A 23,139-nucleotide genomic window follows, 5' to 3' on the forward strand; every position below is an offset into this window, starting at 1 on the left:
TGTGCCCATTTTAATTATTCTCCAATGGCTTATTTTTCTAATTTAAAAACATTTTAGATCTGCCTAAGAATAAAATGGAAGGGACAATTTTTATTGGTTATTTGAAAGTGATCCAGACTTTTCTGCGCTGTTTAGATTCTTTCGTTCATCTTATTCTCAAGCAAAAAAACGTTCTTACGATAAAGGAAATGGAAATAGATGCTATGATTTGGCCAACAAAATTTTTAGCCATTTGAGTAGCAAAATAAATAAATAAATAAATAAATAAAAATAAGAGGTATTAACAGGAAGTCAGAAGTAGGACTACTGGATATTTTTAAGCCTCTCTTACAAGGCCTGAGTGTTTCTCAAAGCAAATTTACATAGTAATAGGAAATTATATTCCTAATTAGTAACTGAAGTGGTAGTCACAATCATGTATACTGAAAGTTTACATGAAGTTTAGTCCGCAGAGCAATTGACGCCACAGTACTAACATTTTTTCCTGCTACGTACATTCACTCCAGCAAATAAGGTCTTCAGACAACAAATTATCCTTTATAGAAAGAATGTGGGTCAAAATAAATTGCAGTCTGCTTCCCCAACCCCATTTTATTTAATGCAAATTATCCAATGCCTGCAAGAATGTTCAAAAGCCTGAGCTTGTTTTTATAAGAATAAAGGATAAAATTGCCAAATTAGATGACTATGAAAGAACATCAATCAATGAAGTGCTATTTGGAATAAATATTAGAATTTAGACTAATCCTCAGTCTGATATCCACAATACATATTAGAATAGACAAGAAATTTTGCATGAATTTGATCACTCACATAGGCAGTTATAGTTTGAAAACAATATTCCTTGCAAGGATTACGAATAAAATAATGTTTTAGGACACAATTGAATTTGAAATAGGTAATGTTTTGAATAGATTTTTGAGTTTTATTGAAATCTTACATGAACAAGAAATTGGAAATACAATCACATCAAAGAACAAATTGTCACGGCTTTGACGTTTAAGCCAAACAAATTTTGTAGGGCAGGTTTCAAAAAGGTGTGAAGTTATAACAATTTAAAAACACAGTTGACCTACTTCTAGGAATGCAAAACATACAATCATAGGTTATTTTCAATACAAGAAAACTTAAATTTGTTTGCTTTTAATTTCTTCAAACTACTAAGACAAAGCACTAGCTTGTATTTTTATTTACAGCATACTCCATACCCCTATGTAAGCTATCCCAAATCCAAAAAATGAAACTGTCCAAAACCAAAGGTTCTGCAAAATCATGATTTTAACAGTGTGCTCAGCTTGTTTTGAAGCTAAAATGAAGCCTGAAACGATAAAAGCATTGTAACTCCCAGAATAAGGGAACTCTGCAAGCCCAATAATGTCCAAGTGCATTTATGAAAAGAGGAAAAAATAAAAAGACTTGAGTATATACACAATAGTGATTTCTTCAGCCAAATACAAATGGCAGCAAATTGCTACTTAAAGATGAAACAGATAAGCCAATTTTTTTTGAAGGATGTAGATCTAGAGCCAATCGTATCTTGTCAATATCATTTTCAAGCCCTCACTTGTCTATTTCCACTGTTGCCCATAAGTATCCTGATAAAATTCCTGGTTGTCATTATTGTAACCATAGTTACCAGAATAGTCACCACCTTGCTGAAGCGGCTGTTGAGCGATGGGTTGGGAACCCCAGTTCTGTTGGTTGTTGGTCTGACGGCGCTTGGAGTCAGGTTGGTTGTACCCGTCTGCCTTTCTCTTGCCTCCTACATTGCCCCCACGGTTGCCCCGAGATCCACGGGAACCACGGCCTCTCTGCTGTTGTGCAGGACCCCCTCTGCCACCCCTAGAGCCTCTTGGTGGTCCCAAAGGTGCCCCCCTCTGTGAGTAGCCAGCTCTACCTCTTGGAGGTGGTGCTCCCCGCCCCCTTGGTGGTGGTGGAGCACCTCGCCCTCCCCTTCCTCCTCCTCTTCCTCTTACTGCATAGCCATCATCATAGCCGTAGTAGGGATCTTCATAGCCTCCACGATAGTCGTGATAATCATAACCATAGTAATCATCATAGTAATCTTCATAGCCATAGTAATCTGGAGGGTAGCCATATCCACCTCTCCCCCCACCACGACCCCGACCTCTAATTGGAGGTGGCATGCGAGGAGGAGGGTGATAGTAATAATCTTCATACCTAGCAATGGAGGGAAGAGAGAAAAGAAAAAACAAGTTAGTTTGCTTTAAGATTTTTCCTAACTTTTTAAACTACCCAATCTCTGACTTATTTATTAAATGAAGACTCACGCAGTACTCCTGGAGGCCTGTCTAGCAGCTTGGCGCTCTTTCCTTTTCTTGTCTGGTGGCTTGGCTAAGACTATTTCAATTTCTTCCCCTTCTATTTCTTTGCCATTCATTTCATCCATGGCCTATGCAAATTAGAAACAAATTTACTTTATAAGTAACAGTACCTTAAATATAACATTGTCTGTACCATTTAATACACCTGATAAACAATTTACTCCACAACTGTTTTAATTTCCAAGATGAATATAGCCACCAAATATTTAAAAATACACAAAATACTTATTCCCCTCAACCTTACTTTATATGTAAGTTACGCTGAGAACAAAATGGATGTCCTATTATTATATTTAAAAAGATAAAGCAGAGAGCTGCTTGTTGCTGCTCCTTAATTTCAAGTAACTAATTCCTTCAAGCTAAGGCCAAAACAAATAGCAAATTCCCATCTGGAGAACATGCCCATATTAACAAACTTTTCAGGATTAAAATTTTTAAACAAACACATGGCATTCAGCCTGTACATCTTAAAACTGTTCGTTCATAAAAATGTCAAGAATTTGAAATATAAATGAGACTATCGGTGAAATTTAACAAGATACTAACCGAAAAAAAGAAAAAAGCCTAGGCTTCTTCCCCATCCCAATGTTTAACCTGGAATATACTTTACCTGAATGGTTAAAAGCACAGAGCCCAGCAAAGGCTTGAATTAATTAAGACTCAAGTACTCATCAGGAAAGCAGTAATCAAAAGTATTCTGGGCTCTAGTTTTTTATTTATATCATCCCACCTATTAACTTCTGCCATACTTCAAGGTTCAGGTAATTCAGTAACCAAGTATCACCTCCTCACCACAGTTTTTCTGTTTCCCAATACAACCTTTCCCTCTCTGGATATACATGATAAAATGCTCTGACCATAAAGAATATTTTAGTGGTTTACAAGTATCCAGACAAAAGATTAAATCAGTGTCTTCCTCTTACCTAGTTTTTCCCCCTTTACCACCTTAGCTTTTGGCTGCTTCAACTAAAGCAACTAAATGAATCTATAAAAGCTTCCTGGTACAAACGAAAGAACAGAGCATCTGTCTATACTCTTTCCTCTGGCCATCCTCTGAGTTAGAAATCTTACAATTTCAGAAATCACTTTGGCAAACCACCCTTGAAAATTATTTTCAATTATGAACAATCAGTTATTTAATACCAAGCAAATCAAAAGGAATATTTAGAAGGTATAAATTTATTAGTTATCGGTCCTTCCTATCACTCGCAATTCAGAAGCCAAACAAGTTCTGTACTAAGCTATGAATTTTATAAGCAATATTGTCTCAGTAATTAGCTTCCGTCAAAAAGCACACCAATAAATTCTACTAGTCAAAGATTCTATAAGGCACATTTTAAAGCAGTACCCTGGTCAGGAAACAAAAACTGCCCTAATTAGAGGGTGGGGCCACTTTACCGAGAAAACATGCAAAAAAACCAGGCCTGAGTCACCAAGGGTTTTAGATCTATCTCCACAATTATATAAAAAGCTTTTACTTTGTCCTGTCTTTTGTTTTGTCAGCCCCTCCCCCCACCTTTTCTCCAGAAGGGAGAGAGGAACAAGAGGAAGAAAATGAAAATTTCAGCCATTAAAGATGGTGTTGAGCTACTATCAACGGAAAGCAGCAGAGTACTCAGGCTATATGCTCTAAACACTATATGAAAATACTTTTTTCCATACTTTTCAAATACTATCATCAACAAGCAAATTAACTATTATATGCAAGAAATATTTCTAACAACTATTGAAACTGGAAAAAAAAAATACTGTGAGGATTCTAAAACGACCAAAGAAAGGCAAGACTATGAAGAACTAACCATTTCCTCAGAACACACCTACTGAATTACACTGTACTAGATATGAAGCCATGTACACTACTCAGTTCCATTCCCAGGTCCTTAAATAAGTAAATAGTTACAATATATTCACTATCATTTTGGTATTTATGGAAGCTAATTACTATTCCTTGTAACATTTTCAAGGTATCATGCTATCAAAGCTTAGGCTTACAAAAATAATACAGAGATTAAAAGTAACTTGCCTGAGGTCACAAACTCAGTTAGTAATAATCAGGCTTTGGAATACAGAGTCTTACCTGTTACATTACTACCACTTCACAGAGATTATTAAAAGAAAGCTCCAGAGTTCGGTAAAAGCTGAAAACCAATTTCATGTGTTTATAAAGTCACTTTATGTGTTTTAGCAAGTTTCAACAACAAAATTCACATATCAAGAAACAAAATATCAAATTTTTACCTTAACAGCTGCTCCTCTGTCTTCGAAATGAACAAATGCATAATCTTTCAACTTCTTCACTCTTTCAAGTTTTCCAAACTCAGAAAATGACTTTTCCAGTATTTCTTCTGTCACTGTAGTAGCCAAGTTTCTCACAAATAAAACTTTCACCTAATATAACAAATATACAAAACAGGCATTGGCTACTTAATTTTAGCTGAAGTCCTATATTAAAGTATTTCTTCCTATTTTCATGGCATAGGCTTTTATTCTCAAAAACAATTAAGCTAAAGGTGCTATCACAAAAAGTATGAAAACTGAGAAAATAATTGTTACCAATTTATATACATTATCAGTTTCTTCTCCTGCCATGTCATTGAAGTACCTAATACATTTGTGAACAGGACCTTCAAAGAACCAAAATAAAATTATTACTAAGTTACTTTACTAATTTAATATGGTCCCTTTGTTGTTGTTCAGCCGTTAAGTCTTGTCCAACTCTTGTGATCCTGTGGACTGAAGCCCACCAGGTTCCCCTGTCCATGGGATTTCCCAGGCAAGAAGACTGGAGTGGGTTGCCATTTCCTTCTCCAGGGGATATTCCTGACCCAGGGATCAAACCTGGGTCTCCTGCATTGGCAGGTGGATTCTTTACCTCTGAACCACCTGACAATCCCATAAGTCCCCCCCAAAACAAGTTTTTCTGTCCCTTCTACCCCACGCAAGAACTGGATGAGCTCATGATTCTAAAATTCATATGAAAAAATAAACAAGCAGTAGTAGCCAGGGAAAAAATAAGAACAAAATTTAGAGAGTAGTCCTACTAGATAAAACTATCAATTCACTGCTTAAATCATTTAATCAGTGCAGTGTTGATCTGAATAAAGATGAAAAGTGGACTCATACCTCACACTATATACTATGATAAAGTCCAAACAGATAGAAAATTTAAAAGGAGGGGGATGTTTAAAATATTAGAAGAAAATAATTATGTAACACTGCACTGGAGAAGGCTTTGTTAATTTAAAATCTATATGAAGGACTGAAAAATTCAACTACTAAAAAAAAAGATTTCCATATGGTAGAAAATACCATAAGTAAAATAAAAAAAAAAAAAAGCATCACAAACAGTTAACCTATCTTTTATATCAGAACTCTAGAAAATTAAAAAAAGATCAACAGAAAAACAAATGAATGAAGACAGGCAAAATTTATGAATACATGGTTCATACAAAGAAACAAATAGTCCTTACATGCATAAGAAATGTAAATTCAGGCATGTACAATAAAGAGAAACAAATCATAAAACAGCTATGAGATACCACTTGTTACGAGACTTGGCAAAACCAAGTTTGAGCCTATCCTCTTTTAACAAGGATAGGAACATCCTGCTGTATTCTGCTTGTGGAGAGCAGAATACAAGTGCACCTCCTACAGAAAATATGGTCAGTATCTTAATAATTACAGATGCATTTACCCTTTGACTTACAAATCTATCCTACAGATACATCTGTATTTATATTAACTGAAATGATATAAGCTTACTCATTACAGTATTTTAACAACAAAAGATTAGAAACACCCAATGTCCAGCTAGTTGAATATACTATGGTACACCTACAGAATGAAAAAGTACATAGTCATAAAAAATTAAGAGCTGATACTAAAAAAAAAAAAAAAAAAAAAAAAAAAAAGGTGAGGATGCACTGTTAAGATTTTTTTCCCCATTTTATACCTCCAAAATAGGGATCCAATTTACAGTCAATGTGACAGACAAGCACTTGTCATAGTTTAATTGGCAGCATTTTACAATTTCTTAGCGATACATAAAATAATGGTATATTTCCTTAGAGCTGAAATATGAGATGAGACGAAATATGACAGTGAATAAAACAAACATAGTTCATTAATATAGCTACCAGTAACCATTTGTGTAAGAAGTAGGGAAGGAAAGAATATATAATCATATTTGCCTGCTAAGCACTACAAGGATAAACCAGAGACCACTATCACTGGATATCTACAAGGGACAAGGAGGAAATAGTAGCTGGAGCTAGAGGTAGAAATGGGAATTCCCTGGCTGTACTTTTCCATATAATTTTGATTTGTGAACTAAGGAAATACATTACTTATTTAGACAAAAAAATTAACACACCTACCAAACAAATTGTTGCCTTAGATAAAGGGCTGAGTAAAAAGGATTTGGGGAAGACACTAATTCAAGGGGGGAAAAGTCTTTCACCTCTATCTTTAACCCCTTTTTCTAAATGTTGTCATACTGACGTCTAATTCTACATCAGACAGGCCTCCATTACTTTATTTACCTTCTTTTTTGAAACTCAACATAGATCTTTTTTCTTTTCTGAGATGAGACCAAAGTATCCTATATAAAAATTACTAGTTGAAATAATGTTTAAAGCACTCAATAGGAAAAAGATCCCTTTAAGAAAGACGCCTGTATGTATAGCTGAAACTAACACAACATTGTAACTCAACTATAATATAATATAAAATAAAAAATGCCCCTCTCAATCTATAATACTGTTTTAAAAATATTTTAGAAAATGCAATACAGGCTACAGTCAAGTTTCTACAAGATAGATTCAAAGTTGTAAGAGATCTTGTAAAGAGATTTATCCAATTCCAATAAAATAGACAACATCCAAAATCAGTAAGTCTGCTCAAAGTCACAACTGTATTAGAAGAAACAAGTGGAATTAAAATCAAGCTAGTAAGAAATAAAAATAATCAGGGCTCTTTAGATTTCCAGCCCCTCCCCTTGACTCCTATCTACTCCAGGAATATAGAAAAAGTGTGCAACACATCTGAGTCTCTCTGGTTCATTCTCAGTGGATCTTTGAGTAATCCAAGAATGTTTTTGCTTAAAAAAGCTTTTATCATGTTAGTATAAACCAGGTCCCTCCTCCAAATTAATCAACAGTGAGAACTGTCACCTCAGATTCTGGAGTAAGAAGCTTGCGGAAAAGACTTTCAGTCCAGAATAACCCAACCATTCATTTATGGCCATCCACAGACCTGCTGCCCCCAAGAGGTCAAGAGACAAACACCAAAATAGTCAAAAATTCATTAAAAGCAACAGAGATGCAACTCAGATATGTCCCTTCACCCCTAGAAGTCACCCAGAGGAAAGCCTAAGAACTAGGACTCACAGAACCATCCTTTACCAGGCCAAGATCCCAGCAATGAAAGTATAGGGCTTAGGAGGAAAGTGAAAGTCCACCACAGGACTTGCCATGCATATTTTGCCACTAAGAGCAAACATGATAACCCCTCACCTTTCTTCATGGAGACAATACTATAAGGAAGCTTGATCCATTAAAAAAGGAAAAAGACACTAAATCTAAATAAAATAAAGTTCAAGGCCATGTAATAAAAGTCATAGTATGGTCAATGAAGATTTTAATTCATTATCTCCAAAACATTACTTCTCTCTTTATTGCATAAAACCTTGTGTTTTTTCTTTTCTTAACATTTTTATCTTTTTATCTTTGATAGTGCCAAGCACTAATCGAACTCTCAGTAGGCATAGAAACACCTAATTGAAGGGATTTAATTTCAATTCTTTTTACACATTTATCTGCAGAAAAAGAAATGGTTAGTGGAAATTCCTGGATACAAGATAGGCTGTTAAATTGGTGCTAAAGCAGGTTGTTGCTTAAACAGTTAAGAGCTACAAGTTATATTTACTGTAAAATTTGAAATATTCAAGCTTATATTCTAAGTACAAAATGTAAATGATAACCGCACCCCCAACCCAAGATACTGCATTTACCTTAGCCATGACTTCTGGATCTGGTTCTTCCACAGGGTCAGCCCATTCAACTGTAACTACATTTCCCCACACTTTTACTTTTCCACTCATCAGCCGGCGTCTGGCTTGTGCTGCTGACTTGTGATCCTCATACTCAAGGAAGCAGAACCCCCGATTCTTCTTTTTGTCATCGGGTTGATGATAGAGAATAACGTCCACCAAACCCTCTGTTAAACCAACAGCCAGATATATAAGCCAAAAGCATCCACCACACACTTAGCGATCAGGCAGACCTAAATCCACTTGCTGAACAGCAAAAAGTAACTGGAGACGCCTCATAATGATCTGTTAATTATCTAGCTAGACAACTAAATCAGAATTATTAGATATGGAGCTACGGACAATATGTTATGTTCCTTTTAATTTTAGGGGCCCTGAAAGTATAGTCATAGACAGTAAGTCCAACTACTGTATTCTGACATATGACATTCTATTTTACAATGTTTTAAAGAGTGTTTGACATAACATGACCTTATTAAAACTTATGAAAATACTACCAAGGAACTTAAAAACCAATCATAAATCCAAGAGAACACTCAATAACTAATCAAAACCAAAAATCATCTTTGAATCTTTTTAAAAGTTACTATTTTTACCAAGAATAAAAGTAACTGGTTAAAATGTACCTCTGATCTTAGTCCTGTACCCTCACCTTTCCACATATTATCCAAATCCTTAAGAGTAATTAGATTTTATTTCTAGCAGCAATATCCAGAATGTGATTTGGATGTGGGAGAGCGGAAGTAAAGGATAAGAGATGAGGCAGTCATAAAACTAGATTACGGTATTGGATGGTTCAGCCACATAGATGTTGAAAGTACTAACAATAAGTTAATTCAGGAAGAAGAAAAAGACTGAGCCAGAAGCAACCTTCAATTAACACAAGCCTGAAACCAGAAGAGCAACAGATAACATCTTGAAGGGAAAGGATTGTTTATCTGTAGTATGTCTGGACAACAAAAATGTAAAGAAATGGTTTTTATAGGGGATGGAGAAGCAATGGTCTAAAAGTTGTCTTTTACAATGCAGCTACCATTAGTGGATCTTCATCAGCTTTTTAAAAACTGAAATGCAATAGGAAATGTATGATTAAATCATATTTGATAAGTGAAAATGTAATTCTGCTAAATTTTGTTACATATAAATTTATATTTATAGATCTGAGATCTAGAATTTTCTTCTCACATCAATTCCACGGATTTAGGATTGGAAATGCGGAAAAACCTGAAACAGACGAGGTGAGAGGAAGGAGGAGGAGAAGCGCTCTCACCCCTTTGGCCTTAGAGACTGAACCCCAGATGGGGAGCCTTCACTTGAGAGCCACAGGGCAAAGGCTGTGTCAGAAGTTATGGTTCAACTAAGGAAACGAAGTGAAGAGGACATCCCAAGAACTTGAGGCTACAAGAGAAGCTGTTTAGTCCAAGCCACTAAAACAACAGAAAGGAGGCAATTTAGACCCCCAGGAGATACGTGAATTCTTAAGATACACCTCCTTTTTTTGCACTTATAATGTACCACAGATTTCCCAAAACTAATTTCTAAATACATTTTTGTTTTACCTGTGACTTTACTGAATTCTTCCAGAATGTTTTCTTTAGTCTTATTCTTCGGAATTGATCCAACAAAAAGCCTGTTGTTTGCCACAGAAATGCACACTCCAAGGTGTTTACCAGGGCGAATTTCATAGCTGTCACACTGAAAGGAAGAAAAGAACCAGACACCCCACAACCACCCCAAACTCAGAACAACTGATTTCAGTCTAAAAAACTGAACAATTCAAGGTCAAACACTCCCTGCTTCATGAACTCACCAAGTGCCCTCACGCTTGCCTTAATATAAAATGTGTATTTTTAACTTTTACAGCCTCTATTTTAGTTTGGTTTCATTAACCTTTACTGCTCTATCAAATATAAATGAATAAAAAAAAATATATAAATGAATCAAAGTTATTCATTTTATCTTTGAAAAGACCTGATTTCTTATTTCAATATTATCAATCTCAAGATTTTTTCCCAGAGAATTTTAGAAAAAATACCCGAGACTGGTAATTCAGAGCCCTTGGAGATGAAATGAGATACAGATAAGTCTCAGGAAAACAACAATATGTAAAGAATAACAACTATGTTTAATCAATGCAAAGAAACATAGAAGAATTTCACATTTTACATAAAACAATTTTAAAAATTTAAACTTCATATTAAACATAATACTTTCAAAACTGTATTAAATCATAGGAATAAAAAGTGTTTTATTTAAATGGTTATGGTCATTATTTCCCAGGTAAACTTGAGCTTTTTATGCCTTAACATTACTTACCTATTAGTTTACTAAAAAAATATGGAATTAAAATAATCCACATGTTGCCAGAGGCAAGGAAATAAAAGTTTTGAAAACTTCTCAGTACTAAATAAACAAACTGGAAGGAAAAAAGTCCATAATAAAAAATCTGGGTCAAGTTAGAAGTAGAACAAATTTAAAGGCAACTAATGAAACGAAAAGCTTGGTGAAACAGGTTACCATTCTAAAATAATTAGAACTAGATTAAGTGAGGCCTTCAGCTGTCTGCCAAGAGTACCCCCCAAAACCAATGATACTGCTATTCTGAGTTACTGAGATGACTGTATCTTAACGCAGTAGGAGTGAAGTCATACTTAATTTGCATACTACTCTGAAATAAGTACAAAGGGTAAAAGGCCCTACAAAAAGGAGGTTCCTAGAAGACTGTTTATCAAGTAAAAGAAAAAGAGAAAGATTAAAGAACTGGAGAGTTTGGAAACAAAAAGAAAAGAATAAGAATATACTTAGAAAATAAATAAATTGTATGATTAGGTTATGACAAAAACAAAAGAGATTCACAACCATTTCCTGAATCGTGTCCTAAAAGTCCATGTAGCCCAGTTATATTCCCCAGAACCCATTCCAGACTTCATCATACTTTAAGAACATTACTCTAAAGTTTAACAGCAAGAATTGACATTTCTGTGTAAGATCAAAAGGAAGAACTGCAAAAGCCAAATATTCAAATAAAACTTTAGATACTAACTGCTGTAATAAATAACTTCTTAGAATTATGGGAGACTATCACCTTATTTCTTGGGTATTTTCATTTATTTTTTACTTTCATAATATGAAAAAATAGCCACCAGTCACACACTAACTTAGTAAATATGAAAACTTTCAAAACAAAAACTAAAGTAAATGAAACAATGTTAACTGCAAATGTTTTTAATTGAGGTATTTTTCTCAAATGACTTGCCAGACAATGGGCATGTCTTATCACATACCAGTTTAACAGCTTCCTGCGCGGCTTCCTTTCCACAGAAGGTGATGAATGCATACCCTCTGTTCTGACCAGACAGTGGATCCATCATAAGACGCAGATCCCAAATGGGACCAGCCTTTTCAAAAAGAGGCACCAATTCATCCTCGTATAAATCTCTTGGTATTTTACCTACAAAGACCTGAAATAAAACCTCTGTGTTAGAATCCCAGTGTAATAAGCAATTTGATTTTAGAGCCACAAAGCCTAGCTGCCTTTTTTAGGGGGTGGGGACACAAAGATGGTTAAGGAAAAATTGGGGCAAGTTGAATCTTACAAAGTTAACCCTAGTTTTTCATTATAATGACTTTCAGGGCATCAACACAGAACAATATTCTATACTGAAAAATGGAAACTGATTAATAATAGTAAGCGCTCAAAATTTGTAGTAACAACTCTAAATTTTAAATTTTTGTAATTTGTCCTTTGCTCACAAAAAATAGAATAAAAGGCCTATATAAATCTTCATTGAAATACATGTGCATTTTTAGAAAAACAATAATTGAATATGGAGAAGGGAATGGCAACCCACTCCAGTTTGTAGCCTGGGTAATCCCATGGACAGAGAGTCTGGTGGGCTACAGCCCGTGGGGTTGCAAAGGGTGGGACATGACCAGGCGAGTAACACTTTCACGACAGTATGAACACGCCAATTCAGGAAAGTCACAGTAAAAGTTAAATAAAAAACTGAATAAAAGATTGATGAGGTCTCTTTCAAATTTCCTCAACTCTAAAATCTTTACTACTTAAAACTCCACTGCTTTAATTATCTTTCTTCATCAGAATTCCTTTCTCTATCAGAATATTACATTTTAAGATATGAAAAAAATTCATCATAATTTAAAGATTTTGTATTCTTAATTAAAATTATATAGTAAGTAGGATTAAGTCCTAATATACAGGAATGCTAAATTAGAATGAAACAATCAGAAACCCTCTCAGTATTTAATATCAGATGACAATTTTCTTCAAATTTCTACCATGTCAGCAATAAGGAAAATAACCTTTTATGTTAAAACATTTGCAATCCACACACAAAGTCGTAAAGAGTAAATTACTGCTTGCATGAGATGAATTTTCTAGTGAAACTCATCTATATCAACATTTCATATCCAGATAATTGATCTGACTGAAGTAATGAAGTAAAAACTCAACAACCAGAAAACTAAGATCATGGCATCCTGTCCCATCACCTCATGGCAAACAGACGGGGAAACAATGGAAACAGTGACAGACTATTTTGGGGGGGTCTCCAAAAATCACTGCAGATGGTGACTAAAGCCATTAAATTAAAAGACTCTTGTTCCTTGGAAGAAAAGTTTTGACCAATCTAGATAGCATTTATTAAAAAGCAGAGAGACTGCCAACAAAGGTCTGTCTAGTCAAAGTTATAGTTTTTCCAGTAGTCATATATGGATGTGACAGTCGGACTATAAGAAAGCTGAGCGCTGAAGAATTGATGCTTTTGAACCGTGATGTTGGAGGAGACTCTTGAGAGTCCCTTGGACTGCAAGGAGATCCAACCAGTACATCCTAAAGGAAATCAGTCCTGAATATTCATTGGAAGGACTGATGCTGAAGCTGAAGTTCCAATAGTTTGGTCACCTAATGCAAAGAACTGACTCCTTGGAGAAGACCCTGATGCTGGGAAAGATTGAAGGCAGGAGGAGAAGGGGATGACAGAGGATGAGATGGTTGAATGGCATCACCGACTTGATGGACATGAGTTTGGGCAAGCTCCGGGAGTTGGTGATGGACAGGGAAGCCTGGCGTGCTGCGGTTCATGGGGTCGCAAAGAGTCGGACACAACTGAGTGATGTGACTGAACTGAAATGAATGAAGCAATGGACTTCCCTTGTAGCTCAGACAGTAAAAAAAATCTGCCTGCAACGCGGGAGACCCGGGTTCAATCCCTGGGTTGGGAAGATCCCCTGGAGGATGGTTACCCACTCCAGTATTCTTGCCTGAAGAATTCTAAGGACAGAGGAGCCTGGGATCGCAAAGAGCTGGACATGGCTGAGGGACTAACACTAACACAAATGAAGTAATACCTGCAATCCAAAAGATGCCAAATTATTGGAGATTAAGTTTCTGGTGTTAAGTTCTGTAAAAGCTGTGGTATCTTAAGACAATCCTTTTCAAAATAATCAGGTTCACTTTCACTGCTATCTGGTAAAATCTGAGGTGGTCTTCTGAATCTCTAGCAAGATGCTTATACAACAGCTACTCTAATTTTTCTACTTCCTTAAAACCTCCAATCCTCATTCATGAAATCTCATTCTAAGAAGGTCGCCTGAAAAGTCATTGGTTTTCCTGACATTCTTTCCTCTTGGCCTTAAAAACTTTTCTCAACATCTCTTTTCACTTCTTTCCTTTATACCTCAGAGAAAAAAATGTACCTCCTTTCCAAAGAGTAGCTCCTTAACCGTAATAAATAAGCCCATTTCTTCTTACTCCTTTCTTCTGGAAATAATTTTAAACCTTTAGTTCTTCAACTGTCCTATCCTGTTCAGTACACTCTTTCCTTCCCACTGTTCTCCATCTTCAAACATGCCAAATCTCCCATAACAAAATACAAAAACCTCTTCTTTAGCCTGTTACTGTTCCTTTCATTTTTAAATGCTTTAAACATATGGCCCTTACCTGTTTGATTTCACTCATGCAGTTATTCTTTTCAACACATCTGTTGTATGCTTAATACTGGGCAGCTAAGAAAAGTATAAAGAACAGCTCGGCCATCATCTCAGTGACATCCCTACAGAACCATCTTTCTAATGAAAACTCACTCTGAAAAGCACTTGCATCTGTGCCTTTTTACACTGTTCTGTCATGTATTCATCGTCAAGTTCCGTTTCTATTGCTTTCTTACATTTCTGGGGGATCATTTTCTTCCCCCCTTTTTTTTAATTGGAGGACAAATGCTTTACAACACTGTGTTGATTTCTGCCATGGAACAATGTGAATCAGCTCTAAGTACACATATGTGCCCTCTCTCTTGGAGCTTCCCTCACATATGCTTTTAAACTCTCTACAAACTGGCTTCTTCCAACACTAAATGGTACGCCCAAATGTCACTAATGGACTTTTAAGGACCAAATTCAAAAGTCTTCCCTTCCTCAATCTCTTCATCCTTGCCTTCTCAACAAACACTAGTGATGCTACCTTCTGAAAATTCTCTTCCCGTAAGTTTTCAGTTCAGTTCAGTTGCTCAGTCGTATCCAACTCTTTGTGACCCCATGGACTGCAGCACGCCAGGCCTCCCTATCCATCACCAACTCCCAGAGTTTACCAAACTCATGTCCACTGAGTCGGTGATGCCATCCAACCATCTCATCCTCTGTCATCCCCTTCTCCTCCTGCCCTTAATCTTTCCCAGCACTGGGGTCTTTTCCAGTGAGTGGGCTCTTTGCATCAGGTGGCCAAAGTATTGGAGTTTCAGCTTCAGCACCAGTCCTTCCAATGAACACTCAGGACCAATCTCCTTGAGGACGGACTGGTTGGATCTCCCTGCAATCCAAGGGCCTCTCAAGTGTCTTCTCCAACACCACAGTTCAAAAGCATCAATTCTTCGAAGCTCAGCTTTCTTTATAGTCCAACTCTCACATCCATACCTAACTACTGGAAAAACCTCAGAATCTTCCACTAACCTGGTCTTTAAAGGTTAACTACTTTTAACTACCTTTAAAGGTTTGACTACTCCTCTATCCTTTCCATGGTGATTCTTCTATCCAATTAATAACATAAGCTGCATGCTTCCCAAAGTTATGGCCCTATTCCCCATAATTCACTGTACTTCCTTCCCTTGTAAGGATCATATTCACATCCCAAAGCCTACAACGCTACAGTCACCTTCCAATACCTCCTATATATCTCAAGACCTAATTCTGTATCTCCAACTACCTATTAAATATTTCCTCCTGGTAGTCCTGATTTTACCTCAAATTAACAGTAACTTCAGTAATGTCAATTTTCATTTTTGGGGTATAAATATATGTATAGATAAGAATAACTATGCATCAAAATGCTAAAAGTGGTTATCAATACATAAAAAAATTCTAATTTTATTTCCCTTATTATATTTTCTAAGTATTTTACAATAAAGGTACAATGTATTTAGAACAAGTTTCCTTTGTCCAAAAATCAAAATAACTGACCCTTGTCAATCAGTTCCTCTGACTTTTCCCCACATTCCTCTTGGGGAAACATAATTTTTCTTGGGAGAACATAATTTCTGCTAACCACCACCCCACCCCACCCCAGCCCCACCCCCGGCAAATGGTTGAGGAAAAATACTCTCATCAACAAAAAAACCTCAGGTATTTTTAATCCCTCCAATTCTCATCCATATCCAATTAATTTTTATTTTTTTCATTTATTTTTATTAGTTGGAGTTTATTTATTTAATTTTATTAGTTTTCATTTATTTTTATTAGTTTATTTCATTTTTTATTCATTTATTTTTATTAGTTTTATTAGTCATTTTTATTATTTTTATTAATAAAGTTTATTTATTAAACTTTACAGTATTGTAGTGATTTTTGCCATACATTGACATGAATCAGCCATGGATTTACATGTGTTCCCCATCCCGATCCCCCGTCCCGCCTCCCTCCTCATCCCATCCCTCTGGGTCTTCCCAGTGCACCAGCCCTGAGCACTTGTCTCATGCATCCAACCTGGGCTGGTGATCTGTTTCACCCTTGACAGTATTCTTGTTTCAATGCTATTCTCTCAGAACATCCCAGAGTCCAAAAGTCTGTTCTGTACATCTATGTCTCTTTTTCTGTTTTGCTTATAGGGTTACCGTTACCATCTTTTTAAATTCCATATATATGGAATTTAGCGTTAGTATACTGTATTGGTCTTACCTTTCTGGCTTACTTCACTCTGTATAATGGGCTCCAGTTTTATCCATCTCATTAGAACTGATTCAAATGAATTCTTTTTAATGGCTGAGTAATATTCCATTGTGTATATGTACCATAGCTTCCTTATCCACTTGTCTGCTGATGGGCATCTAGGTTGCTTCCAGGTCCTGGCTATTATAAACAGTGCTGCAATGAACACTGGGGTGCACGTGTCTCTTTCAAATCTAGTTTCCTCGGTGTGTATGCCCAGGAGTGGGATGCTGGGTCATATGGCAGTTCTATTTCCAATTTTTTAAGGAATCTCCACACTGTTCTCCATAGTGGCTGTACTAGTTTGCACTCCCACCAACAGTGTAAGAGGGTTCCCGTTTCTCCACACCCTCTCCAGCATTTATTGCTTGTAGACTTTTGGATATCCAATTAATTTTTAAAATATCAGCTTAAGGGCTTCCTTGATGGTCCAGTGGTTAAGAGTCTGCTTTGTGGTGCAGGGGTCATGGGTTTGATCCCTGGTCCGGGAGGATCCCACATGCCACGGAGCAATTAAGCACATGTACAGCAACTACTGAAGCCAACGCTCTAGAGCCTACGAGCTCCAACTACTGAAGCCAGTGCACCTAGAGCCCTTGCTCCACAACCCAAGAAGCCCCCACAATGAGAAGCCAGAGCACTGCAATTACAGAACAGCTACTGCTCTCTCCAAGTAGAGAAAGCCCACGCACAGCAACCAAGACCCAGCACAGCCATAAATCCACAAATAAATAAATAAAATGCAGCTTGAAGTCACTCCAGTGCAGGTAACTGGCTCCCTCCCTATTCATAGAACTGGTCCAAATCCATAAGATGTGGACTCATATGCCATGTAATTTTTCTACATTCTAGAAATGAGTGAACACCACAGACAGGTCTAGATGTTCATGAAGCTTACATTCTACTGATAGAGACAGACAATTTAAAAGATAATACAATTTCAGGAGGAAATTATAAGATAAAAGCAAAAAGGGATAAATGAAGAAGAGATTATATTTTAAGTAGGAGGGTCTCCCTGAGAAGACAAATTTGAACCGAGAACAGAGAGAGAAAATAAAGTAAAAGTATGAGGAAAGGGCATTCCACAGTGATAGAGCAAGTCTGTAAACACATCGAGCACAACTGATCTATCTGAAGAACAGCAAATAGGCCAGTGATTAAATAAAAAGTCCACACAGGAGACAGTGACAAGAAAGAGAAAATGAGGACTGGATTAAGTTAAATCATGGTTGGAAGTTTAGAGTTTTATTCCAAACATGTTAGGAAGACATTAAGAGGCCTCTGAGCAGACAAATAACTAGGTATTACTTATGTCCTAAAAGAAATAAGACTGGCAGCAGGGTAGAAAATGGATCGTATGAAAAAAAACCAGGCTGACCAGTCAGGTTAACAGTGCAAGAGATGATGGTGGCTTGGTGTAGTAGGGTGAAAGCTTAAGGGTAGGGAGAATGTGAGAAACGGTGAGTTTTAAGCTATGTTGGATTCAAATCTACATTCCAGTTACCGTGAACAAGTTTCTACATCAGCGAGTCTCAAGATTCTCATCTGGGAGTTAACAGCAGCAAGAGCATTCAGCTTCCATGTAAGCAGAGAGCCCACATCTTGCTCCTCCTTTTATTCCTAGTATTGAATGCAGTGCCAGGGACGTAACAGCTGCTCATCTCTGAGTAAATACATGTGTGAACATCTATCTCATACTGTGACTTACAGGCGAGATTCCCCCCTTCTTTCTTACTCAAGGACTTGGTCTGGCAACAATTTCATCATCAATTTCCTCCTTTATACACGGATCATTCCCATCAGCACATAGTATATTACAATCTCTCCCTTAAATTTTATTTTTAAAAAAATATTTATTTATTTGGCTATGCAGGGTCTTAGTTACTGCAGGCAGACTCTCAGCTGTGGCATGTTGGATTTAATAGTTCCCTGACCAGGGACTGAACCCAAGCCCCCGGCATTGGGAACGCAGAGTCTTAGACACTGGACCACCCGGAAAGCCCTTCCTTTAAAATTTCAATTAAAATAAAAATATATCTTGACTATAAACCTTCTAACCATTGTCCCATTTCTCTGCTATCCTTTGTAGCAAAATTGCTCAGAAGAGCTATAATATTCCTAATGACTCAAATTTACTCATCTTCTTAGTCTCTTGAATCTTTTCCAATCTGGCTTTTGTCACCACTCTAGTCAAAGTCACTAACAACATTTATGCTATCACAATCAAATGTCAATTCTCAGTCCTCATTTTACTTGGGAAGTTTGATATAACTGACCTTCCTTCTGTGAATACTTTCTTCAGTTGACCTCTGGGACACCACACTGCTGGTTTTTCTTATCTCATTGGCTCTTTTTAAAAAATGTATTTATTTGGCTGTGTTGAGTCTTTGTTTCAGCACGCAGGCTCCAGAGTGCACAGACTCAGTAGCCCTCCTCAGCATGTGGGGATCTTAGTTCCGAGACCAGGGATCACACCCAATCCCCTGCACTGGAAGGCAGACTCTTAACCACTCGAGCATCAGGGAAGTCCCTTCACTGGCTCCTTCTTCTCAGTCCCCTTTGCTAGCTCCTTCTCATCTCCCCATCTCTCTAAATGTTGAAGGGCTGAAGGAATTAGATCTTAAAAATTTTTCTCTAGCTATACACACTTCCTTGGTGACCACATCCAAACATGGTCTTAAAACACCACCATCTTAGATGCTTATGCCTCCCACATTTATGATCACCAGTCGAAACTCTCCTATGAACTCCAGGCTCACATAAGCAACAGCTCACTCAACAGCTCCATGTGGATGACTAAGAGACCTCTAATTCATACATGTCCAAAACTCAACTACTGCCTTTCAATCCTGCTAATTTGCTCTTCTTTACAGCCTTCCTCATTTTAGTAAGTGGCAACTACATCCTTGTAACTGCTCAGGTCCTAGGACTTAAAGCCATGCTCTGCTCCTTTCTCTCATGTCTCTGTATCCAGCTTATCAATAAATCTTCTTCTTTTTTTTTTATTAGTTGGAGGCTATTTACTTCACAACATTTCAGTGGGTTTTGTCATACATTGATATGAATCAGCCATAGAGTTACACGTATTCCCCACCCTGATCCCCCCTCCCACCTCCCTCTCCACCCAATTCCTCTGGGTCTTCCCAGTGCACCAGGCCCGAGCACTTGGCTCATGCATCCCACCTGGGCTGGTGATCTGTTTCACCATAGATAATATAAATGCTGTTCTTTCGAAACATCCCACCCTCACCTTCTCCCACAGAGTTCAAAAGTCTGTTCTGTACTTCTGTGTCTCTTTTTCTGTTTTGCATATAGGGTTATCGTTACCATCTTTCTAGATTCCATATATATGTGTTAGTATGCTGTAATGTTCTTTATCTTTCTGGCTTACTTCACTCTGTATAATGGGCTCCAGTTTCATCCATCTCATTAGGACTGATTCAAATGAATTCTTTTTAACGGCTGAGTAATATTCCATGGTGTATATATACCACAGCTTCCTTATCCATTCATCTGCTGATGGGCATCTAGGTTGCTTCCATTTCCTGGCTATTATAAACAAAAATATGGAACGCTTCACGAATTTGCGTGTCATCCTTGCGCAGGGGCCATGCTAATCTTCTCTGTATCATCCCAATTTTAGTATATGTGCTGCCGAAGCGAGCATAATAAATGTTCTTAAAATATACACTCAAGTTATCCAGAATCTGACCCCTTCTCATTAGTCTCACCCTACTGCATTCACCCTACAGCATTCACAACTCTATATATTAGCACTGATTAACAGGGCACAGCACTTAAAAAAAAAAAAAAAAAAAAACCTACTGATAAAAGGCATCCTGAGACAAAAAATACACAAGAGTAGTTTAGTTCAGTCGCTCAGTTGTGTCCGATTCTTTGAGACCCCATGGACTGCAGCATGCCAGGCCTCCATGTCCATCACCAACTTCCAGAGCTTACTCAAACTCAAGTCCATTGAGTTGGTGATGCCATCCAACCATCTCATCCTCTGTTGTCCCGTTCTCCTCCTGTCTTCAATCTTCCCCAGCATCAGGGTCTTTTCCAAGGAGTCAGTTTTTCACATCAGGTGGGCAAAGTATTAGAGTTTCAGCTTCAGCATCCGTCCTTCCAACGAATATTCAGGACTGATTTCCCTGAGGATGGACTGGTTGGATATCCCTACAGTCCAAGGGACTCTCAAGAATCTTCTCCAACACCACAGTTCAAAAGTATCAATTCTTCAACCCTCAGCTTTCTTTATAATCCAACTCTCACATCCATATATGACTACTGGAAAAACCAAAGCTTTGACTAGACAGACTTTTATTGGCAAAGTAATGTCTCTGCTTTTCAATATGCTATCTAGGTTGGTCATAGCTTTTCTTCCAAGGAGCAAGCGTCTTTTAATTTCATGGCTGCAGTCACCATCTACAGTGATTTTGAAGCCCCCCAAAATAAAGTCTGTCACTGTTTCCATTGTTTCCCCATCTATTTGCCATGAAGTGATGGGACTGGATGCCATGATCTTAGTTTTCTGAATGTTGAGTTTTAAGCCAAATTTTCACTCTCCTCTTTCACTTTCATCAAGAGGGTCTTTAGTTCTTCGCTTTCTGCCATAAATGTGGTGTCATCTGCATATCTGAGGTTACTGATATTTCTCCTGGCAATCTTGATTCTAGCTTGTGCTTCATCCAGCCCAACATTTCTCAAGATGTACTCTGCATATAAGTTAAACAAGCAGGGAGACAATATACAACCTTGACGTACTCCTTTCTCAATTTGGAGCCAGTCTGTTGTTCCATGTCCAGTTCTAACTGTTGCTTCTTGAAATGCATACAGATTTCTCAAGAGGCAGGTCAGGGGGTCTGGTATTCCCATCTCTTTAAGAATTTTAAACAGTTTGTTGTGAACACAAGAGTAATTGGCATTAATTCTGAAATGTATTTTTTAGTGTTGCTAGGCTCTGGCCACACCTAAGTCTAGCCTGGTTAGAATATCTTTGTATTTGAGAATATTTGTTATTTGAATATTTTAAAACTGTTCTGGGAAGTAAACTCAGCTTTATATCATTTCTATTATAATGCAGTGATGCTTCATAATTACACCATTCACCATCCGTATTCTCTCCCTACCCATTACAAATGCATGCAAAAGCAAAGACAGCACATACAGTGGCACTATGAGAAGACTCTTGAGGGACTTCCCTGCTGGTTAAGAATTGGCCTTCCAAAAAAAAAAAAACAGAATCCGCCTTCCAATGCAGGGGACATGGATTTGATCCCCTGTCAGGGAACTAAGCTCCCCAAGACCACATGCAGCAACTACTGAGTCAGCTCTCTGGATGGAGCCTGTGCACAACTGGAGAAAAGCCTATACATTGCAAGGAAGATCCTGTGTGCTTCAACTGAGACCTGGTACAGACAAAAAACAAACAAATATTTGAAAAATACACAGTTGAACACAGCTAAATGAGGAATCTAAGTGTCAGACTATTCTACCACTTTCTTAACACATGTGTATATTTTCAGGACCATTCAGGTTTACTTCATTAAGCACTTGAAAAGATCTGTATTTTCAGGAAAAGCAATTGATTGATTAGAAAGAATTCATAACAGTAAGCTTCTTGTACTCTACATGATCATATCTGAATGTTAGAAGTCCACCTGACATTGCAGCTTTTTCATAAGAACACTGTTCTATTTTAAAAGAAATATCAAGGAATTTTCTGGCAGTCCAGTGGTTAGCACTCTGCGCTTCCACTGCAAGGGGCAAGGGTTTGATCCTTGCTCAGGGAACTAAGATCCCATATGCCGCACATGGCATGGACAAAAATAAACATATAAACAAAAATAAAAGAAACATCAACAAACCTATGCCCAATGTTATAATTACTGGGGTCCATGAAGAAACAGGCCAAAAACACTGATTTGCTTGAGAAACAGGAGATGGTCTCATTTCAAGATCAGTTTAACTAAGGACTTTAAAAGAACTTTAAAAGGCTGAAAATACATGGTATTCAAAAACTAACTAAGCATCCCTCTTTTTAAAGTTTTTTAAGCTCAGTTTTTAATGAACTGAAATGTAACATAAATGTTTTCCTTTTATTACTGTGTTAGTCCCTGAGCCATTCTGGCTCCATATGAGCTGTCCAGAGTAAACACTCAGTCACGTGCGGGTTAACCCTCCCCACCAGAACCAATAGAATCCAGTGAATACCCGAACAACTGTTCTCCCTTTACTCATTAGACATTAAGGTTTTGAACAAGTTTTGCCTGCTGTCTACCCACTGATTACTCCAACAGTAACAGAGGAAGCCCCAAAGGCTCTGGAAGGAATCAATGGAAGTAACCAGGCAGCTCCACAGTGCTTCTGATTATCTACAGCGGTTGCTCCACTATCCAGCTTCTACTTGCTATTTTTGCAAACACAGCAGCTTTTCTTTATATATAATGCAAATCAGATGCTACAAAGTCATATACTTATACGTCTGTTAAACACCCTGTTTCTTTTTAACATTTCAACTAGCTA

The 23,139-nt window shown here is 37.3% G+C and overlaps 1 protein-coding gene and 1 non-coding gene across 3 annotated transcripts in view; both read right to left on the reverse strand.

Annotated features, from left to right (window-relative positions):
- Nucleotides 1-899: 899 nt before the first annotated feature.
- HNRNPR (heterogeneous nuclear ribonucleoprotein R) overlaps nt 900-23,139 on the reverse strand; it is a 34,748-nt gene continuing 12,508 nt past the window's right edge. For both annotated transcript variants that reach the window (XM_061148162.1, XM_061148161.1), the window contains 6 exons: nt 11,679-11,855; nt 9,954-10,089; nt 8,356-8,561; nt 4,584-4,733; nt 2,292-2,413; nt 900-2,181 (listed from right to left, as the gene is read on the reverse strand). In XM_061148162.1, coding sequence (XP_061004145.1) covers nt 1,569-2,181; nt 2,292-2,413; nt 4,584-4,733; nt 8,356-8,561; nt 9,954-10,089; nt 11,679-11,855 — 1,404 coding nt within the window. In that variant the 3' untranslated portion in view covers nt 900-1,568. The remainder of the gene's footprint in view (nt 2,182-2,291; nt 2,414-4,583; nt 4,734-8,355; nt 8,562-9,953; nt 10,090-11,678; nt 11,856-23,139) is intronic.
- Nucleotides 20,172-20,278, reverse strand: LOC133061109 (U6 spliceosomal RNA). Its single transcript, XR_009693939.1, has one exon. It is a non-coding gene; the product is annotated as a U6 spliceosomal RNA (small nuclear RNA).

The sequence above is a fragment of the Dama dama genome, chromosome 8 (assembly GCF_033118175.1).
Source record: "Dama dama isolate Ldn47 chromosome 8, ASM3311817v1, whole genome shotgun sequence".
NCBI classification, from domain to species: Eukaryota; Metazoa; Chordata; class Mammalia; order Artiodactyla; family Cervidae; genus Dama; species Dama dama.